At 37.1% G+C, this 20,466-nt stretch overlaps 1 protein-coding gene across 13 annotated transcripts in view; it reads left to right on the top strand.

The window, feature by feature from the left end:
• NEBL (nebulette) overlaps positions 1–20,466 on the top strand; it is a 402,354-nt gene that overhangs the window by 294,918 nt on the left and 86,970 nt on the right. For 10 of the 13 annotated variants that reach the window (XR_004644415.1, XR_004644416.1, XM_034760313.1 and 7 more), the window contains 3 exons: positions 3,327–3,437; positions 10,769–10,879; positions 19,541–19,642. The exons of 2 other annotated variants lie outside the window; for them this stretch is intronic. Coding sequence is in view for 9 of the 11 variants with exons in the window: in XM_034760313.1 (XP_034616204.1) it covers positions 3,327–3,437; positions 10,769–10,879; positions 19,541–19,642 (324 nt within the window). In the remaining 2 variants the exon portion in view is untranslated. The remainder of the gene's footprint in view (positions 1–3,326; positions 3,438–10,768; positions 10,880–19,540; positions 19,643–20,466) is intronic. One more of the 13 variants, XM_034760309.1, reaches the window with a different exon arrangement.

Genomic DNA, 20,466 nt, shown 5'->3' on the forward strand with positions numbered 1-20,466 from the left:
CTATTTATGGCCTTACCCGAGGGCTCTGTTTATTCTCCAACTCAAAACAAAAAGAAATATAGAACAGTTAGAAAAGCAATAGTCCTGTTCTTGATGGGAATTGTGGGACTCTCTGGCCTCCAGTAACTAAAGGGTCTGGACCTCCTGGACTTGCCCTCTTGAAGCCTTCTGCTGCAGCCACAGAAGACTGTGCACTAAGCTGTCTCCTGGTCTCAGGCTCCCTCATGGAGTTGGGCTCTTCAGTGATATCCTCCTGTGGGAATCAGATCCAGTCATTAGCTGCTGTCCTCCTGGGTCAGCTGATTCCCCGTTCCCTGCACCTGCTGGGCTTCCCTCCAGAACGGCGCCAGTTGCTCCCTGCCCAGCCCTTGAAGTGACAGACCGCCCTGTTACACTCCCTTTCACGGATGGATGGACTAAGAGAAGTCTTTATTTGTATTACAGTAATGACTAAGGCTCCATTGTGCTAGGTGCTATCCAGATACATAGAAATAGATAGTCCCTGCCTTGAGGAGCTTACAGTCTGAATAGCAAACAAAGAATAAGAAAGGGATGATAGGAAATATTATCTTACAAGTGGAGAACTAAGGCACAGATCAGGTAAGTGGCTTGCTCAAGGTCACCCAGGAAGTTTGTGCTGAGCTGGGAATTGAACCCAAATTCTAGTCCATTGTCTTAACCACAAGGCCATCTTTCCTCCCTAGTGGCTTTGCATAAGACCATATAGTCACTTACCTGGTAATAAACTCCAAGTATAAGGACTCCAATTCCTATTTTCCATACTTACTAGACCAAATAAATGAACATCAACTGTTAACTGCACACTATAACTATTATGGGCCAAGTTTGAACTCACCGTGGAAAAGTTTTCTATCTTAACTCAAACTCCAGTAAATAGTTTTATAATTACATACTATACATATAGAACAAAATTTATGTGGAATGTGGAGTACCTGTGCAAGGTCCCTCCATGCTACTTGGGGTGGGGAGAAGGACCATGGATGAAGTTGCCATGTAGTGCCCCCTTACATGCCATAGAAAGCACCTCTTTTAATCTGCAGAGGGTAGCACAAATGGCCAGCCAGTCACTGGTGTGCAGGAGCTATGGCTGTTCCAGTCCTTAGGCTGACATGAGAGAGTGGGAGCCTCTCACTGTTCCTGGGCTGGGGAGTTGATTTCACCTCTTCTGTACTCCCCACTTTTTAAATTTCTTTTCAACTTCCACCCCCTTGTTTTTTCCCCAGTCTCTCTTCTCGTCCCCGCCCAAGCCATTCAGTTTTTCAGAAAGAAACTCTTTAAACATACCACAGAACCTGTTTTAAAGGGTTTATTCTTTCTGGAGTTCATCAGCTGAAGTAATGTCTTAATTCTGACAGTATTCTATTTCTTTACATTTCGGGGAGAGCGTGTTACTTGTGTCAGGGAGTGGCATATTTTTCACTCTGGCAAGTAGGTTCAGTCCTTTGGCCAGTGAGTGTTAGGTACATTTTTCAGTCTGTGTGAGTCTGTAGATGTATGCATGCATACACACATATATGCAAGGTGCTATTGAGCCAAAAATATAGATTTCAGAATTGATTAGACCACCACTTACTGACAACTACTTATGTCCTGGCACTAGGAAGAAATGTTCCTGAAGGCATGTTGTTGCATGAATGTATATTTGTCTGTTTTGGGGGTAGAGAGTGAAAACTCGGAAGGGAGCCTTACAAAAAGGAGTTAGCATATTACTGAGAATCAAAAGATCTGGGTTCCATTTCTGGTTCTGCCACTCACTCTCTGTGTGACTGTGACAAAGTCACTTAACCTCTGGGTGCCTCGGTTTCCTCATGTTTTGTATATAATGAACTATGTCCAGTTATTCATATCTGATCTGAGATTTTTATATAATTCACATACATTCCATATATTTTCTCTGAAACTTCAGTGCCGATTAGTTGTAAGTCAAGATCAAATATAAAAGCATATGTTTGCTGCTTTACTGACATTTATCTTCATGTGTCAGGAATAGGTAGGATAACTCACAAGTGGAATAAACATAATGGAGTTATTCTGAATTTTCTCATTGACAAACATAAATGTCATAAGTGAGATAAGACATCAAATAGCCTATAGAAGCCAAATATATGTGAAGCTGTTATGTGCTATTTTGTCTAGTATCAAACAGCGACTGGCTGTTGCTGATTGTTAATAAAAGAACCCTTAAAGATTTAATATATAACAAAAGTAAAAAAAAATTGCTTTTTGTTTCAGAAGGTTTTTAGAGTGCTGTTTAGGTAACTTGTTTTGTTGCAGTGGTTGAATACGATAATGATAGCTAAGATTGTAAATTGCTGACCTCTAGTGTTCTGTAGACTCTGTTGGAGAATGTAGGTATTTTTAATATTGTATTTTGGCATCTTTTTTCAACTCACAAAAAAATCTGGGAAAAACAAATTCTCTAGCAGAATTTTAAAAAACAATTAATCATGGGAATAACCAGAGTAATAAATAATTAGACATGGTCCAGTTGGTGCATGTCAATTAAATATGATAATGCATTTAAGATGGCATATTCCTGATATCAGTGATTACTTTTAAAGATAGTATCTGACATTGTTTTATGAATTTAAAATTCATGCTCCTGACATACTTGGCTTCAGAGACAAAAACAGAAGCAAGCCAACAATTCTGTACTATGCTTCTAGCTCGCATCACAAGACTCTGCTGTGAGAAAATTGCCATTGGGTGTTCTGTGCTTTCATAAGGATGCTTAGAAAATGTTAGTTTTGAATTGTAGTGAAAACACAGGAGAAATAACAAGAAATTTTAAAACAATATGTGATATAGAAATCTTAAGTAGCAAAGAATAAACAAATTGTTGTCTTCATATTCTTGTATTCGCCAGTGAAAGTTAATTACTGCCTCTTATTGAGTGTCTCAGTGGAGAAACAAACAATGAAACACTGAACACAATGTGCAAAACTCCAGAAAACTAAAAATATGTAGATAATTTTGCTTTTTGGATCAAGAAGTGAATAGTAAGTGACAGATTTTTTTTTTTTTTTTTTTTTGCTGACCTTGCTTGCCTCATTCAAGGCTTCCTTCAGTTTAACTATCAAGTACATTACATTGATTCATGGATTATATCCACTAATCTGAAATGTAAAGTGATTTGAAAATAAATGTGTATTCTTAAATTACTCTGTAAGACTTATTTAGGTCTTTTCCAGTAAAATGTTCTTTTGCACCATTTTATTTCAGGGTAAAACAAAGTGATTTGTTTAGTTACTATGTGATTCTTTTTGAAGTAATTTCTGCATTTTTTTTGTCTTTTTTCTTTCTAGGCAAAGTACAAAGGATCTGCTAAAAAAGACCTCTCCAATTCTCTGTATAAGCAGATGCCAGCCACAATTGACAGTGTTTTCGCAAGAGAAGTTACACAGCTTCAGAGCAAGGTAAAGTTTAAAAAACAATTATTTTTAGATTTTACAGATTAATTATGCAACAGAACACTACTAACCCCAGTAACTTTAAACAGATATTTTATTACATATATGATTCACAGGATCCATTTCTCAGCTAGTGTATATTGGCATAGCTCCATTGACTTTAATGGAGGTACTGCATTTTACACCAGCTGAAGATCTGGCTCATTATGTTTAGTAAATAGCATTTGAAAAAACAATAAGTCATTCATCAATGCATACATTAATTATTTCATAAGATGCTGCTGCATAATGTAAGTAAAAGAATACAGATCAAAATTATGTTGCAATCTGCATGATCCAAGTGTCATATTGGCATTGTAAGATTTTTACTCCTTGCTGATAAACTCACAGCCTAAAAATATAGTGGTCTGATTTTCAGAGGTGCTGAGAACCCACAGCTCCTATTGATTTCAGTTGAAATTGCGAATGTTCAGCACTTTTGAAAATTAGGCTATACATTTTCAATGCTGTTCATCAGATTCCTACCAGTTTGAGATAGAAGGCCTGACTTCATTATCTAGTCCATATTTTTTTTGCCAAAGCTCAATGGTTCCCTGCAGTATATTTTTAGTGCTTTCTCCTGTCCAGTTGTGTCATTGAGGGTAGAAAGCACTTAAGAACCCACACATTTTTCTTGTTGGAACTCCACAAGTCTAAGTAGCAAAAAGTTGGTTTTGAACTCCTGCATTACGTCAGGGGTTCTCAAACTGGGGGGGTTGCGAGATTATTACATAGGGGGTCATGAGCTGTCAGCCTCCACTCCAAAACCCATTTTGCCTCCAGCATTTATAATGGTGTTAAATATATTAAAAAGTGTTTTTAATTTATAAGGGGGCGTCGCACTCAGAGGCTTGCTATGTGAAAGAGGTCACCAGTAAAAAAGTTTGCTAACCACTGCAGTAAAGGGATATGTTGAACTAATATTGTCTGCCAACCAGGTATTTGCACATTTTAGGTATTTCTTTCCCCCTCCCCCCTTCTATCTTAAACACGTTTTTGAGACTCTTTAGAGACCTACCAGACCAGCAAAAGCAAAAAGCATAACATGATGCAGCCTTCAACTACCTGAAGGCGGGTTCCAAAGGAGATGGAGCTCAGCTATTCTCAGTGGTGGCAGATGACAGAACAAGGAGCAATGGTCTCAAGTTGCAGTGGGGGAGATCTAGGTTGGATATTAGGAAACATAATTTCACTAGGAGGGTGGTGAAGCACTGGAATGAGTTACCTAGGGAGGTGGTGGAATCTCCTTCCTTAGAGATTTTTAAGGCCTGGCTTGACAAAGCCCTGGCTGGAATGATTTAGTTGGTGTTGGTCCTGCTTTGAGCAGGGGGTTGAACTAGATGATCTCCTGAGGTCTCTTCCAACCCTAATATTCTATGAGTCTATGATTCTATGAAGCAAAAGCACACTGCCTATTCCATATTACATACAATAAGTCAATCATTAAACATACTGATGTTCTATGGAAGTACTTTAAAGACTGTAACCATTCTTTTTGCAAATGAAAGAAAATGTTCATAGTAAAAGGAAACAGTGAAATCTGAAATTAGATGAAGGAAATAGGGTTTGCTTTGTAAACTAAATTATCGAGTCAGTATTGAAAACTCCACAATGGTGGCAATATATCAGTCAATGTCTGTAATAAGCAAATGTATTAATGTGAATTATATTTTACCTCTAGTAGGTTGAAACTGAATACTTAGTGCATTCAGTTAATTCAGAACAGTAACTAAAATTTCATCAACATGAATGTCATTATAACATTGATTATAAAACCAAGTAGTGTTGTTGTAGTCATGTTGGTCCCAGGATATTAGAGACACAAGGTGGGTGAGATAGTATCTTTTATTGGTCCGACTTCTGTTGGTGAGAAAGACAAGCCTTTGAGCTTACACAGTAGATATTACCTCACTCACCTTGTCTCTCTGATTATAGTAGCAGTTGAAATACTTTATCACTATTACAATCTATAATTTAACAAAATTGTATAATGCTTTTTAAACACTTGGTTTGATTTATAAAGCATCAGTTAACCAGTTTGCCATGGGACTCGCTCCTGGATCCATTCCAAATGAGAATATTGTACAGTAATTATGTTTTCATATTTCATGTATGAAATCATGTTCTCTTACACACCAGTGATGTTAAGGAAAAGATCTGAGACTAAATATAAAAACATTTGAGTCAGGAAAAAAAAATCACAAAAAAATGAATAGGGCGGCTCGTTTCAGATAACATTTATTGAAGATTTTGCCCAGCCATCCAATATTCCTAAATAAATAAATATGCAATACAGTAGGTGCCATGCTATATCACCAGTGCTTTCTTTGAAGTTTATAATATCCCCTTTTGAGTGAAAACACATTATAAATCATAACAGACCATAAAACTGAAGACTGCTGATATGTTTTTCCAACCCATCAACCCATCCTATAGGAAAAAAAACTGAGAAAGTGGTAAAATGACTTACAAAAAGTTTCAACTCAGAGTTTTCAAGACATTATCCCAAAAGGGGAAGAGAAGGTGGGTGGTTACTTTTCTACAGAGCTGAATTTAAAATTGCTTTGAAGGAACTCCTGAGGGATTCTTTCCTGGAAAATCTTCTTTACAGTATCCAAATCTAATCTATATTGTGTCTATCACTGTGATATCTAGGAAGCAAATACAAAGATTTTAAGCTTCAGTTCAGTGATGGTAGGATATTTGCTGCTCCTCCATCAGTGGGGTTATAGTTTAGTAGGTTGTCATTTTCTTCAAGGAACAATCTAAGATGGGGAATGGGAGGGAGGGTTCACTGGCTGTTGTGCTACCATTTGTCTTGTGGAAGGACTATTACAAACAATGTGGAAAAGCCATGCTCCCTTTCTGAAGGAGATGATTGTTGGACCATGACAGGGGGTTGATTATAAATTTTACACAATTTAAATGCTGACAGTGATAATTAGGCACATTCGTCCAGTGTTTTGAGTGGGCCAGAGACTACTTGGGGAAGTTGCATGGAAAATTCCTTGGTTTCGGACAGGACAGTGGCACCTAGAGAGGCCACTCCGCACCTACAGTCACCTTCCCCTGAACTCTGTGCAAGAAAGCCTGGCTCAACTGAAGTCTAGATTTCACCCTGTAGAGTTGCAGCCACATAATATTCATATGGAGGGGGTTCTACCATACTCAAGAGAGGGCATGATTATATGTTCTGCTATGCTTCCTGTGCTTGCTGTTCAGTTTTGGTTGTATTTATACTTTTGCTTCCCTGTGTGATGTACAGTGGAGGCACAAATGTGACCAGCTTTGTTAGCTTTTATAACAACCCTTTTTACTCTTTGTTTTTCAGTGTCTGGAGAATGGAAATCCATTCTTGCAAAATTTTAGAATTTTTGAAAACTTTTCCTTCCTGAATTGGAACAAAAAGTAAAAAAGGTGAAATTTTCATGGGAAGGGATTTCCAAAAAAATTTCATTTGGGGGGAGATGAAACAGAATGTTTTGGCTTGTTGGCTGTCCATCTAGAAGGTTCTTATTAATTGTACTTTCTCCCTGCAGGCAGAAAGTGGAATTGAGATGAGCCAGGTGAGCAACCAGGGAGCCATCATTTTTACTTTCCCATTGGAAAAATAGACATTTTCTAGCAAAATGGAGTTTTCCCACAGAAAATTTTGATTTTACAAAAATGGCATTTTCCACTGGAAAATTCCCAACAAACTCTAGTTTTGTGCCTTGTCTTTTTCAACTCTGAAAAACAATTCTGAGCCCCCCCCCCAACATTTTTTTAAGAAGGTATTACACACAAAGATCAAGGATTTCAAATGGCTAGAGGAAGGAAATGATATAAGGAACATCATAAAATATTGTACACATTCCATCACTTTGTTTCTACCATGAGAAAAAATTGCTCTGGTTATTCCGTATCTGGGAAAAAAGGACCCAAAGCAAATTGAAGATTAGAGCATGTCATCAGACAGTTTAATTTTCTTCTTTTGAGCAGTTGTTACAGCAGCTGAAGCAGTTAATATATATGTATGTTTAACAATATTTTCTGCTTGTTTTTGATGATGATGATGAATCAAGTGAATCTGAAGTTCCATGTTCGACTTCCAGGAGAGTCATAGATCATTGACTTAATTTATTTCTAATAACAGAGCCCTCCTGTTACTTTAAGATGTACTGTAAATGGTTTCTTTAGCTTTACTGCACCATTATAATGTAATTTATTGAGACCAATACTGGCATCCAAGTTTGTAAAAGTTACCCTTTAATTTTATGATTGGTACCCATATTACACAATGTTAAACTGTTACATATAATTCTTAATGCTTTTGTTATGCTGAAGTATGTTGTGTCCATAATTTTCTCTCTGCTTCAAAAGCAGCAAATATTAATAGCCCAGCTGGCTATTAGTTATAATTCTGTATTCAAAAGCATATCTGGTAACATAGTTATTTCATGTACCTATTACATGCCATTTTCTCTACTACTGCATGCACATTTTATATATATTCCTAGATCAAAAACAGAAAACACAACAACAACAAAACAAAAACAATAATACTAGATTAAATTGGAGTTAAGGTTGAGGGTTCATATCAGTAACTTAATGATAAATGTAAAGGTAAACATTATTTTAAAATGTTGTAATTATGCAAAAACAAGCATTAGTAACTCAGGAAATTCGGAGTTAAGGTTAAACTTGAAGAAAACTAAATATATTAAGTATGGAAATGCATAGTCAAGGTACCAAAACAATCTTGACTCTGTCCTATATTGACACCATGGTGGGGGAGGAGAGAGAGTTAAGACTTATTTTATCCATACAAATCAGTTTAATCTCTGGCACAAACACTAAAATGCATTCATCATAATGTATTGTTATTGCATGGGGCAGAGTTAAGGCTATTTGAAGGACCTGTAATCTTTAATCTTTCTGTGGATAGTTCTCTGAAGACGTCCACGCAGTGTGCAGCGGCAGTCAAAAAAGCAAACAGGATGTTAAGAATCATTAAAAAAGGGATAGAGAATAAGACGGAGAATATCTTATTGCCCTTATATAAATCCATGATACGCCCACATCTTGAATACTGCATACAGATGTGGTCTTCTCAACTCAAAAAAGATATACTGGCATTAGAAAAGGTTCAGAGAAGGGCAACTAAAATGATTAGGGTTTTGGAACGGGTCCCATATGAGGAGAGAGTAAAGAGGTTAGGACTTTTCAGCTTGGAAAAGAGGAGACTAAGGGGGGATATGATAGAGGTATATAAAATCTTGACTGGTGTGGAGAAAGTGAATAAGGAAGTTATTTACTTGTTCCCATGATATAAGAACGAGGGGCCACCAAATGAAATTAATAGTTAGCAGGTTTAAAACAAATAAAAGGAAGTTCTTCACATAGCGCACAGTCAACCTGTGGAACTCCTTGCCTGAGGAGGTTGTGAAGGCTAGGACTATAACAGAGTTTAAAATAGAACTAGATAAATTCATGGAGGTCAAGTCCATTAATGGCTATTAGCCAGGATGGGTAAAGGAATGGTGTCCCTAGCCTCTGTTTGTCAGAGGGTAGAGATGGATGGCAGGAGAGAGATCACTTGATCATTACCTGTTAGGTTCACTCCCTCTGGGGCATCTGGCATTGGCCACTGTTGGCAGACAGTGAGTCTGTCTGACCCAGTAAGGCCATTCTTATGTTCTTATGTACAGCACATTTATTGTGCTATATACTAATGTTTAAAAATAAACTAATATGCCACAGTATGGAAAATTCCTATGAAATAGGAAGAAATTTATAATCACAAGATAACTTACTGTAGATAAAATAACATGTTTCTAAGAAATTGCCATTTCTAGAAATCTTCCAAACTTGATTATCCTTATTATGGGAAATAGTTTATGGATATATGATCTCTTTGCACTCCAAGTGGGTAGATTACATTAGATGAACTTTTGATTTGTTCCAATGAAAAATAATTCTGTGATTCTACACCTTGCAAAATAAAATATTACATTATTACATAATTAAGTTAAATGGAGAGCACTGAGAAAGGAGATTATAAAGAACACAGCTGTCAAGTTGCAAGCCAAATACACTTCTACTGAGCTACTGAAAAAGCTTTGTTTTCACAAAAATGACTGGATACTTTAGTGCAATTAACATACAGTTCCTCACATTGGTAGCTTTGGAGCTACAGCCAACATTTCAGTATAAAAAATTAAATGTTGAACCAGGAAAGTGGATGGTACAAAGTGAATGATCCTATTTTGGAAGCAATCTTGGGACTTATTTTTCATACTTGCTAGAGTTGAAAACATCATGAAAGCGACTCCCTGTGAGGGAGGGTTAGAGAGAAAATATTTCTGTATAGCATATTTGATACCTTTTGGTAGCAGATTACAAAGTAGAATGCTACTATAGTCTTGTTATGTGCTACGTGCTTTGCGGCCGCAAAATGTAATAGATAATATAACAAGATACTGGCTCACATTTTCGTTTTGCTATAAATTTTATCTGTTTTTTGTTGTTGTTGTTTTCTGAGGACAAAGCCATCTTTGGTTTTACATCCTACAGAAATATAGCACATTTCATGTTTTCCATGTTTTGGATTTGCATTAATATAGTAGTAGTAGTACAAAAAAGCTACTTTTCACATTTATCTTTGATCTGTGGATCTTCTTGTTACACTATATAGCCAGTGTGGGTACTTTATATCCCCTTGGGTGCTTGATCTGTGGCTCTTCTACAGAATCCTGGTGCCTTGCAAATAGCCAAGATAGGATATTTCCACAGATTTCCAATAGCATATATTTAAATAGTCCAGGGCAATGTTTTCAGGTGCTATTTTCTCAAGCATTTTAGGGTATTATCTTCTTTGTATTGAGGATTTTAGTTTCAAAACATCCTTCTCCTGATCAACTTTCAACCTTATTGTTTTAGTATTTGTTGTTTTCTCATGGATTATTTTAGTGTTTGCTCCAGAGAGTGAAAACACATCTCTTTGATGCTTGTTTCCTCTTCAGGCATCAAAACCTGGTACATTTTCTAAATGTAAGCATAAAAGCTTATGTCAGTGTTAGGTATAATGTAAGCTTTTCACATGTTTGGTGGCTGTGTATGTACATGTACACATGCAGTACTATGAAAGCTGTAGGATTGCTTGTTTGGCTTAATTTCTACTACAAAATTAAGCAAACTAGTTCATAAATTCAAGCTAGTGTCATTTTCCTTCAAAATAGTAATTAGTCAATTTAAGTATTATCCTTTTAAAATGATACCTGCTATTATATCTGTCTTTATCTATATTGCTTGTTAAGGTACTCTACAAACAGAAACATGATACTGAAAAAGGGACATCAGATTATGCACATATGATGGAGCCCCCAGATGTTAAGCATGCTATGGAAGTCAATAAACACCAGAGTAATGTAAGTACTCTCTTCTCTTAATTTATTACATTGTTTCAATAGTGGTCGAGTCTATTTATTATATATAAAATGTTCATGTTATATTTCAGTGTTCCCTGGGGTTTTATTTAGCTTTCAAAAACCATCTCTATATATAAATACATATTTTTACATAAAATATGTAAAGTAAAAATAGTATTTAAAAATCACTAGGAGCATAACCTCTCTGTGTGTGTGCATGTGTGTAGGTTAAGCATCAAAGGATTTTTAAGTACCTATTTTTATGCTAGATGATAGAGGAGGAGTTCTCTATTATGCCATTAGTTTTTAAATTTGTTTTAAAGAAAAGTTCCCTGAATTTATATTTGTATATTTTATACTTTAAAACAGCGTATAACTCTTTATTTATGCAAAACACCGAATGGCTTCAATGTCTTTAAGCGTCAATTTTCATACACCTCTGTGAAAGTTTTGTTGTTTTTAGAGTGGGTAGAAAAAGGATATTTTTTTCCTGATCCTGTGAACACTTATGCACATGAGTAAGCTTATTCACAGGAGTAATCCTAAAGAGTTCAATTGAACAATTCTTGAGCATATTTGCAGAATATGGACATGTGGGTGAAGTTTTGCAATAGTGTAATAGATATCCAACCCTGATATTCTATGATTCTATGATTGTAAAATTATTGGTTTTTCAGTGGACTGCATTGGAGTCACTGAGGAGTAGAATTTATCCCATAATTTTTTCAAAAATAAGTTTCCATTGCTGTTTTACAAATACATTTATGGAAGAGTTGTTTAAAAATCAAATATATTTTATGGATGCTTTGTTAGCTTCTTACATTTCTCTGAGCTTAGATAATAAAATAGCATTATCATCTTCTTTAAGTTTTTGACTGGGTAAACTTGGTTTCAGTTTCATGTTCTCATACACTAGTTTGATGCTGCATTTTTGTTGCAAATGCTAGAGAAATATTTATTTTGATCAAAAAACATAAATACAAAAAACAATTTAAAGAAAAAATTCTGTTGGTCTTAGGTATTGCAAAAGCTTTATTTATACCAAACCTGAATTTTAGGCAAAATTTGGCTAGAATAATTAGGTCCCTTTAAGGGAATGTAAAAAAAGGTGAGATAAACCAAAAAGTAAGGACATTTAACAGTAAGGCTAAGTTGGTCTGTTGTGCCTAGGTACTGGAGTCATGTCAGGTCAGCATGAGATATTATGCCCTTTCTGCTTTTTAAACAAAGCTGTCATGATTTTTTAAAAGATTTGCTCTAGGAATTATTATGGGGAAGTTCTATGGCCTGTGATATACAGGTCAGATTAGATTATCACAATGGTTCCTTCTGGCCATGGAATCTATGAATATGTTTGTTACATACTTTAGGAAAAATTAAGTTAAGGCCTTAACTTTGAATGGCCTTTTTTATAAATTTGTGCTGGCATTTTAACAATAGCTTAATTAACACTGTCTGCTTCAAAATGTAACACAACCCTTAGGCTAATTCCCAGATGTTTAAAACCTTGAAAGCTGGTCAGCAACTAAGAGGCCGTTGGGAGATTTCAGGGGGGCATTATGCTGGGAAGAGGAAGGATTTCTACTGCTGGGACATATGCGTGAGCTGCAACTCCCAAGAGTAACTCACAACCAGCCCTGCTTTTCCCTCTTCCTTGCAACCTGCCAATCTGTGCCTCCTCTTGCTTTTGGAAATCATCAGGCTGTCAGATGAAGAGAAGGTATGAAACAGGGAACATAGCTTCAGAGAAGGTGCCAGTGGCTCTGGAAATGAACTTGCAGCATAAAACTCTCTGCCCATGGGAATGGGGGTTCTTTCCAGTCCTCAGTAAGGATGGTGAAAAGAATGTTGGGGTTGTGGGAGGGTTTTATTGGGGCTAGGGAAAGAAACAAGAGTGGGAAAAGAGGAGAGGAGCTTTAAGGTCAAAAACTATCATTATCTGTACTTGACTATTCTTTGAATTTTAATTATAATTTGTAAATCCACAGTCCAGAACAGCCCCCCTTTGTTCCCACAGCTGTGTATACTCCTGTTAACAGCATTAATGAGGGCAGTGTGCAGATGGGGAAGTAAATAAAAAGCAGTCGTGCTGTCTCCATTGGCGCTATAAACACAGCACAGTAGAAAGTTTGTTAAATAAAGGAGAACAAACACAGAGGAGAAAGATGTTTTGTTATGATACTGTTTAACAGAATATTAAAAATAATGGAAAATGGTGTGTGTGTGTGTGGGGGGGGGGAATTCAGCCTGAACAAACTAATAAACCAGCTTGTTGCATCCTGTTCACTGTTTTTTTTTTCTCATTTGCTAATATAGAGCTAAGATGTGGTGGAGATATATTTTTATTGCCAGTGAAAAATGGGGTATGTAACACCAGTTATTGTTACACACCTACTGTGTGTAATTACTTGGACACCATGCTGAATATTTGCTTGGGGATTTCTCATTTTGTGAGTAAAGGTTTAATTAAGAACCACATGAGGCTTCACGTTCAAATCTGAATATGGAAGTTTGTTAATGGACATATTAAGTATGCCAAATATGAAGCATCTGTCTCTTGGAACTTAGGCTGTTTGTAGAATCGTTGCTTTGAGGAGAGTATGATGTTAGAGGGAAACTCTTGCAGAAATAGGAAGACAAAGCTCTTTTATCCACCACTCAGTACAGTATACCTAAGGGAGTAGAATGTATGTTTACTTACAATGGTCTGCCAACTCAATTCAACCTTTACATGCTGGGTTTACATCTAATAGGATTAGGATGTGTTTAAGACTATTTACTCAGTTTTAAAATAAGACTGACATTTATACTCAACTGTGTGAAATGTGCAATTTCCTTTAAAAATGAAGATTGGATTCCACTTACAATACATTTGTGCTGACAATTTGAAACTGTGATGTGCTGTAGGCCTTCACACCACTTTGAATAACATTAACACCCTGCTCAAGTGTGGGTTGAAGCTGCATAATAGAGAAGTTCTGTAAAATCTCCTGAACAATGTGATCATCTGTAAAGCGACACATTTTCACCTTTTTAGTACTTCTACCAAAGAAAATCACTCTCCAAAGTATAACAGACATTTTTAGCTGTAGGAAATATGCTTGCAATATTATTCTAAGCTCTGTTCGGTGTTGGAATAAAAGTATGTTTGTTTAACGCAGACTATTTCTCTATAAAATGTGTTTCTGTTACATACAAATTTGTGTGAAATGAACATTAACAGTCTGACTTCTTCACACAAATGCCATGCAATTTGGAGAGAGACTGCCGGTCCATCCTATATATACATTATGATTCTGTGGTGGTGTTGTTCTTTTAGCTAATCCAAAATTTTCCAAACCCTGGACAGTAGTTTTTGGTGATGGTCTGTAGAGATCTGGCTGGTCACATGGTACAGACTCTCCCTGTTTCAAGTTGAGAAAAACCAAACAGATGGGAGGGAGAGAAAAAATGAAGAACAAAAGAAGACAACACAATTAACTTTTTCAAAAAAGAAGAAAATCCTTGTTCTAGTTAGGTAACTGTAGTTGCCATAGGGCAATAAGATGCAACTGGTAAGATGAGTGGGTGGAGGTGCAGTTACAACTGAAGGAAGAGGTGATCCTCAGACAATCTATGAAGACATAGTTAATATTATGAAAAGTTTGTGCACCCATGATCTAATCTACAGAATGCATTTATAGGGCTCTATCAATGTACAGTCTGTATATCAAAATAATACTTAGCACTTATGCCGAGGTTTACCTATTCAGTTTGTTTTTAAAATGTTAATTAATCATTACAGCATCCCACTGTGAAATACAGAAGTGTCATTATACACATTTTACAAATAAGGAATCAGAGACAGCCTTTCCCAGGGCCACACAAAGTAGATGGCAGAGTTGAGACTAGAGCCCAGGTCTCTTGACAGCTGGTTCCATGCTTATCCCGCTAAGCAATGTTGTCTTTAAAGTGATAGTTACCAATTTGGGAAACTCCTGGAATGTCTGCAGGCTTTATGCTGTCCAAATGAAGTCAGAGTTTTTAACATCCCCACTGACCAATTAAAATGCACAATTTTCAGAAAAGTATGTTAACACATAGGAATGTATTTTTATCTTTTAAAATGCAAGTGCGTACACTGTCCACAAAAATAATTTCCAGGATAGAAATTACATGTCCTTTGATACCCGAGCATCAGAATTAAAACTGAGAGCATTTTTAAACACCATCGTTTGTCCACCACCATTTTGGAAATTACTGTGTGGCAAGATTCTTGTTTTTCCTCTGATGAAGGTCGCATTAAAGCTAAGGATCTATTGGCATACTATGCTGCATATATATTAGGAAAAGCACCCAGAGCTGTCTAACTTTCTGTTGACAGTGGTTGTCAACAGCAGCTCCCCTGGACCACCCCCACCCAAATGGTGTTGAAAATGGTTTTACTGCTTGTGTAAATGGGACCAAATAGTTTTCAGCCCCATTACCAGAAAGGATGATGGTGTCAGTCTGTAATGGTCCAGAAATATTTTTGTTTCATCTACACAAGCAGGGAACCAGTTTTCAACACCATTTGAGGGGGGACCATGCAAAGCTGTTGTTGACAATGTTTTTCAGCAACTAGTCATTTTCCTTGTGTAGATGGACTCCAGAGTGACAGCACTGTAGCACAGAGTCGAGGGGCTCAGATGGAGAGCCATTAGGGTCATTAAAGAGTGGTGTTATGGGCCATTTCAAAGTACCAAAATGATTAGTTCACTTTAAGACTAAGGGTCAAATTCTGCCCTCAGATATGTGTGCACATATCTGCACAAGTCATATGTGTGCACAAGTATACTTTCGAATGTGTATATCAGAGGTAGCAATAGCGGTTTGCACACTTCTTAAAATTCCATTTTGAACATGGGCTAGGGAGGTGGACATGATAGATAACTGCAGAAAGGCATCTGAATCCTTTAATATTAGGCCTCTTTTACTGAACTCTAAATGTAATATGAAAAATAAATCAGCTGATTGACAGCCAGAGACTCTGCATCCTACATGGCAACCTGTTTAAGTTGCATTCCCCAATGAATAGGAACTATGATGCAAGTGCCAGTTACAAAATTAAAGCTAAATCATCTCAAAGATGTAGAATGTAAGGAATGTAAGACAGATCCTCAGCTAGAGTAAAATGTGTGCTTCTAATTAGACTTTAGTGGACCTGTGCTTATTTACATGAGCTGGCCCTATAAAATTAATCAACTAATTATGAGCTAGGGCTGAATATTTTCTGTGCTTTGCAAGTAATTCAGACTATTTAGATAAATCTGGAGAGGCAGAAAGACTTTTTAAATTCAGATTAGCAGTCGGTTCACTACATGTTTCTTTAAAAATATTCAGTGGATGAAGCCACTTTTTATAGCAATTTTCTAAAATGATCGGCTAGTTTAAAATTAATAAAACAATATAAAGTTAACAATAGTATGTGTGTATTGGTGACACATATTGTAATATACCCATAATAACTGCAAAGATGAAATAGATGCTGATTTTTCCCTCTTGTCTCTATTTCTTTTCTCCCTCACACTCCTCATTAATCTTCTGTTAACTCTCTGCTTACCCTTCTCACTGCTGCTAAAAGCTGCAGGAGTCTCAGCAGCAGAGTTCTATACAAAACTAAGTTTGGATCGACACATGGTACATGACCACTCACAGTGAGAGACAGAGTAGTTCTTGAGCTACCTGTGACATTGTTCTGAAGAGATTAAGTAACCCCTTTGACAGTCTTTGTATTTAATATTTGCATTGTGATTCTAATCCTGACTGGGTGCTATCTCTTTACATGAGACTAAACAGAGTAAAAGATGGTCCCTGCCCCAAAGAGCTGAACCTCTGTCTTCCCCTTTCCTACACAGTCGGTATTTCCTCTGTTTTCTTTTCCATTGCTTTTCTTCTTTTGTAACAAGTTTCTCTTTTCTTTGTTTCCTTTTTCTACCTTATTTGCCTTTCCTCTTCCCTCTGGTGATCTTTTCCTTTCACTTCCCATGCTCTGTACCCCAACCCATGATTGTGCACGTTCAGGTGGTGTGTTACTTGCTGATGCATCTGTTCCTCTTCTCTAGCAGATAGTTTTCATTTTACTGTTATAACATAGCACTATATATAAAAAATAAAAATAAAAAAAGCATTTCACTTGACGGAGCAGAATAGCAGCTGTGTAACAGAGGCCAGCCCATTGTCCCAGTGGAGAAGGGTCAGCATCCAGGGACTGAGGTTATTCAGGAAATGGGAAACATATTTTTTCTTTCTTTGGCCTATCTCTGACAAACTACTGTTCTGCTGCATAACATTTTTATTCTCACTGGAGTATGACAAGCTGCAGAATGGAGCAAATATATATTGCAGACATTTGTAAAATGTTAGATGACTTTCCCTCAGACATAAGTAATAGGTATTCTGGTTTAGGTGCAGGAAGAATAATAATTCACTCAAGGGAAGCTATTGCAATAGGTCTTACATCAAATATCATTGGAAATGGTGAAATATACAGGATTGTCACTGTCTGATTTTTTTCCCCCCTCCTTCATCCTGAAACTAGCCATAATCCATTATTTCATGCTGTATATGACCATGTCATTTGGGTGCAAGAAGTGCCCAAGTTCCACCACTCCCACCACCATGGTGTGTGGTGCACTGATTTTCCCTTATTTGAATTTACCAGTCACTTCAACCCTAATGTCTGTTTTGAGCACATATGCTGGCCTTTAATTTGCAATTTATATGGATGATAGGGCTCTATTCAAAAACCTGTCCCTGCTGCCTTTGTGGTGTTCACCTCACCTCATGTGGTCATTAGGATGAACAGCATATAATTAGCTTGAATCCATGTAAAGTTCTGCAATGCAAGTGCTTGTATGTACATCTAGTTTTCTTTAAAAAAACAAAAATACTTTTTAGTTGTTTTGACAAACTGGTAGCAAACAAGAAATGTTAGTTTTAAAGATGGGTGATGATTACAATAGCATTTTACCTGAGTTTAGCTGTTGATTGTACCGTGTCACTCTTTGTGGGTTAAAAATGCTAAGATCTTATTTGTGGGCAAACTGCCAGCAGATTGAAGCCTACTTTGCTTCTCTACTAGGCTGACACCATATGGGTGCAAACTTACCGTACTTTCTGGTTAGCTTAAAGATACTTTAAAACTATTTGCAAAAACCGGATAGATATATTTGCTTTTTTATGCATTCTTTCTACAAAGTGTAATGGTTGAGAGCCACAGTTAGTGAACACTGACCAACCAGCTGAATTTGTTAAAATTATGCACAGACTAAAATATGATGTTTGAAAATAGGCATTTTACGTATAGGTTTGTGATAGCTAAAGTCTCAAGCTGAGGGAATCTCAAAGGAGCATATGATGCTGAAATATAATACTGAAATATATTTTAAGGTCTTAAGCAACAGAAGAAATTCTAAAAGACCCTGCAGTAATACAGAAATGATGCTGATGCATTGATGCAATGCCAGATTTTATTTTCTGCTCTCTAACTTCTACATGAGGTTTTGATTGGATTGAAGCTTTGAAGTATCCAGGGAAGTTTTCTTGATCATGCAGAATGATTCAACAAAACAACTCATGAAAATTGGCTTGTGTTGGCACGTGTACTACTGCAAGGGAGAGAGAAGGTCCAGGGGAAAGAAAACTATAACTTGAGGTTTTGGGACTTTGGAATATTTCAGAGGTCTGTGCGGTTTCCCTACATTCCCTGATTATCTCATTTAAAGGAGAATCTTTGGATGTATCCTGCTCATGCTTGGCCTTCAGGCTAAGGCCCTCCTAGCCCATTCATTATATCCCTGGCTTTTTCCTCAGTCAAGAATTTTCTGCCCTGAACATCTCATGCTGAAACATGAAGGAAGATGTCACCTCAACTTAGTGGCTCCCCAGGGATCCCTGTTATCATGTATGACAGGAGGAGCATTTAATAAAATACCAACTACAATGCTGCAACTGAAAGAGTTATTCATCCCATTAGGGTTTCAGTTCCTGTGCAGTACAGTAGAGGCCTACTGGACTGTGGGATTCTGTGCAGCACGGGGGTATAGGACAAGGTTTGGTCATATGAAAAGAGTTATTCCTTTCACTGTTGGAATTTTTCTGAAATGCTGTGCCTTTTAACAAAATCATTTGATTCTTTGCGATGCTAGCACTTTATTCTGGTCTTTTAAACAAAACCATTTTTATGCTAACATTATATTGTATATTTCTGAATTTTTTTCTTTATCCTGTTAACCTGTGTGTGGGTCTTACTAAATAATCCCTAGAGAGGCAAGGTGGGTGAGTTAATATCTTTTATTGTACCAACTTCTGTTGGTGAGAGAGACAAGCTTTTGAGCTTACACAGAGCTGCTGCTGCTTCTTCTGAAGAGCTCCGTGTAAGCTCAAAAGCTTGTCTTTCTCACCAACAGAAGTTGATCTAATAAAAGATATTACCTCACCCACCTTGTCTCTCTAGTATCCTGGGACCAACATGGCTACAACAACACTGCATAAATAATCCCTGTCAAGTAGGACTGGGGTGGAATACATGATTTTATCTGGAGGTTTATTGCTTTTGGTAGCTGAGTTGATAAGTCATTCAGATATGATTTATAAACTTCTAACTCTGTTTTTTAAACACAACTGTCTTTTGTTTGACAGGTGTCATATAAGAAAGATGTGCAGGATACACACAGATACACTGAAGTGCTGAACAGGCCAGACATAAAGATGGCAAGCAAGATAACAAAGATAATAAGCAATGTATGATCTTCAGTGACTCTTTCTGTCAGTTTTAAAACTTACTATTTTATTCATTCCATCTTCTGTCAAAGTGTAAAGAATGCTGGCTAAAATGTTCAAACTTAGACACTAAGTGTAGACACAATAAATCAATCCCCGATCGCTCTCCCATCGACTGCTGAACTCCAGCTCGGCGAGAGGCAGAAGCAAAGTCGATGGGGGAGCGGCGGCCGTCAATCCCGCGCCGCGAGGACGCGAAGTAAGTGATTCTAAGTCAATCTAAGATACGTCGACTTCAGCTACGCTATTCTCATAGCTAAAGTTGCGTGTCTTAGATCGATTTCCCCCCCCGCCCAGTGTAGACAGGGCCTTACATTTATATTTAGCCACCTGTGTCTTCCTACATGTTGGGACAGTACCTAGCATGCTGTGGCTGCTACTGTAATAGTATGTAATACAGTTTAATTTTTTTTATTGTAGAAAAATTAAACTATCCAGAAGACTGTAAAGCCAAGATTTTCAAAGATGACTAGAGATTTTTGTTTCTTAATTTTTAGCTGACCAATTTGATACACCTTAAAGGGGCCTGATTTTCAGAGGGTGTGTGCCCAGTACTTTCTAAAAACCAGGCCCATTTAGGTGTCTCAAGCTGAGCACCCAAATCATAGAATCATAGAATATCAGAGTTGGAAGGGACCTCAAGAGGTCATCTAGTCCAACCCCCTGCTCAAAGCAGGACCAATTCCCAGCTAAATCATCCCAGCCAGGGCTTTGTCAAGCCGGGCCTTAAAAACCTCCAAGGAAGGAGACTCCACCACCTCCCTAGGTAACGCATTCCAGTGTTT

This window comes from Trachemys scripta, chromosome 2, assembly GCF_013100865.1.
Source record: "Trachemys scripta elegans isolate TJP31775 chromosome 2, CAS_Tse_1.0, whole genome shotgun sequence".
Taxonomy (NCBI): domain Eukaryota; kingdom Metazoa; phylum Chordata; order Testudines; family Emydidae; genus Trachemys; species Trachemys scripta.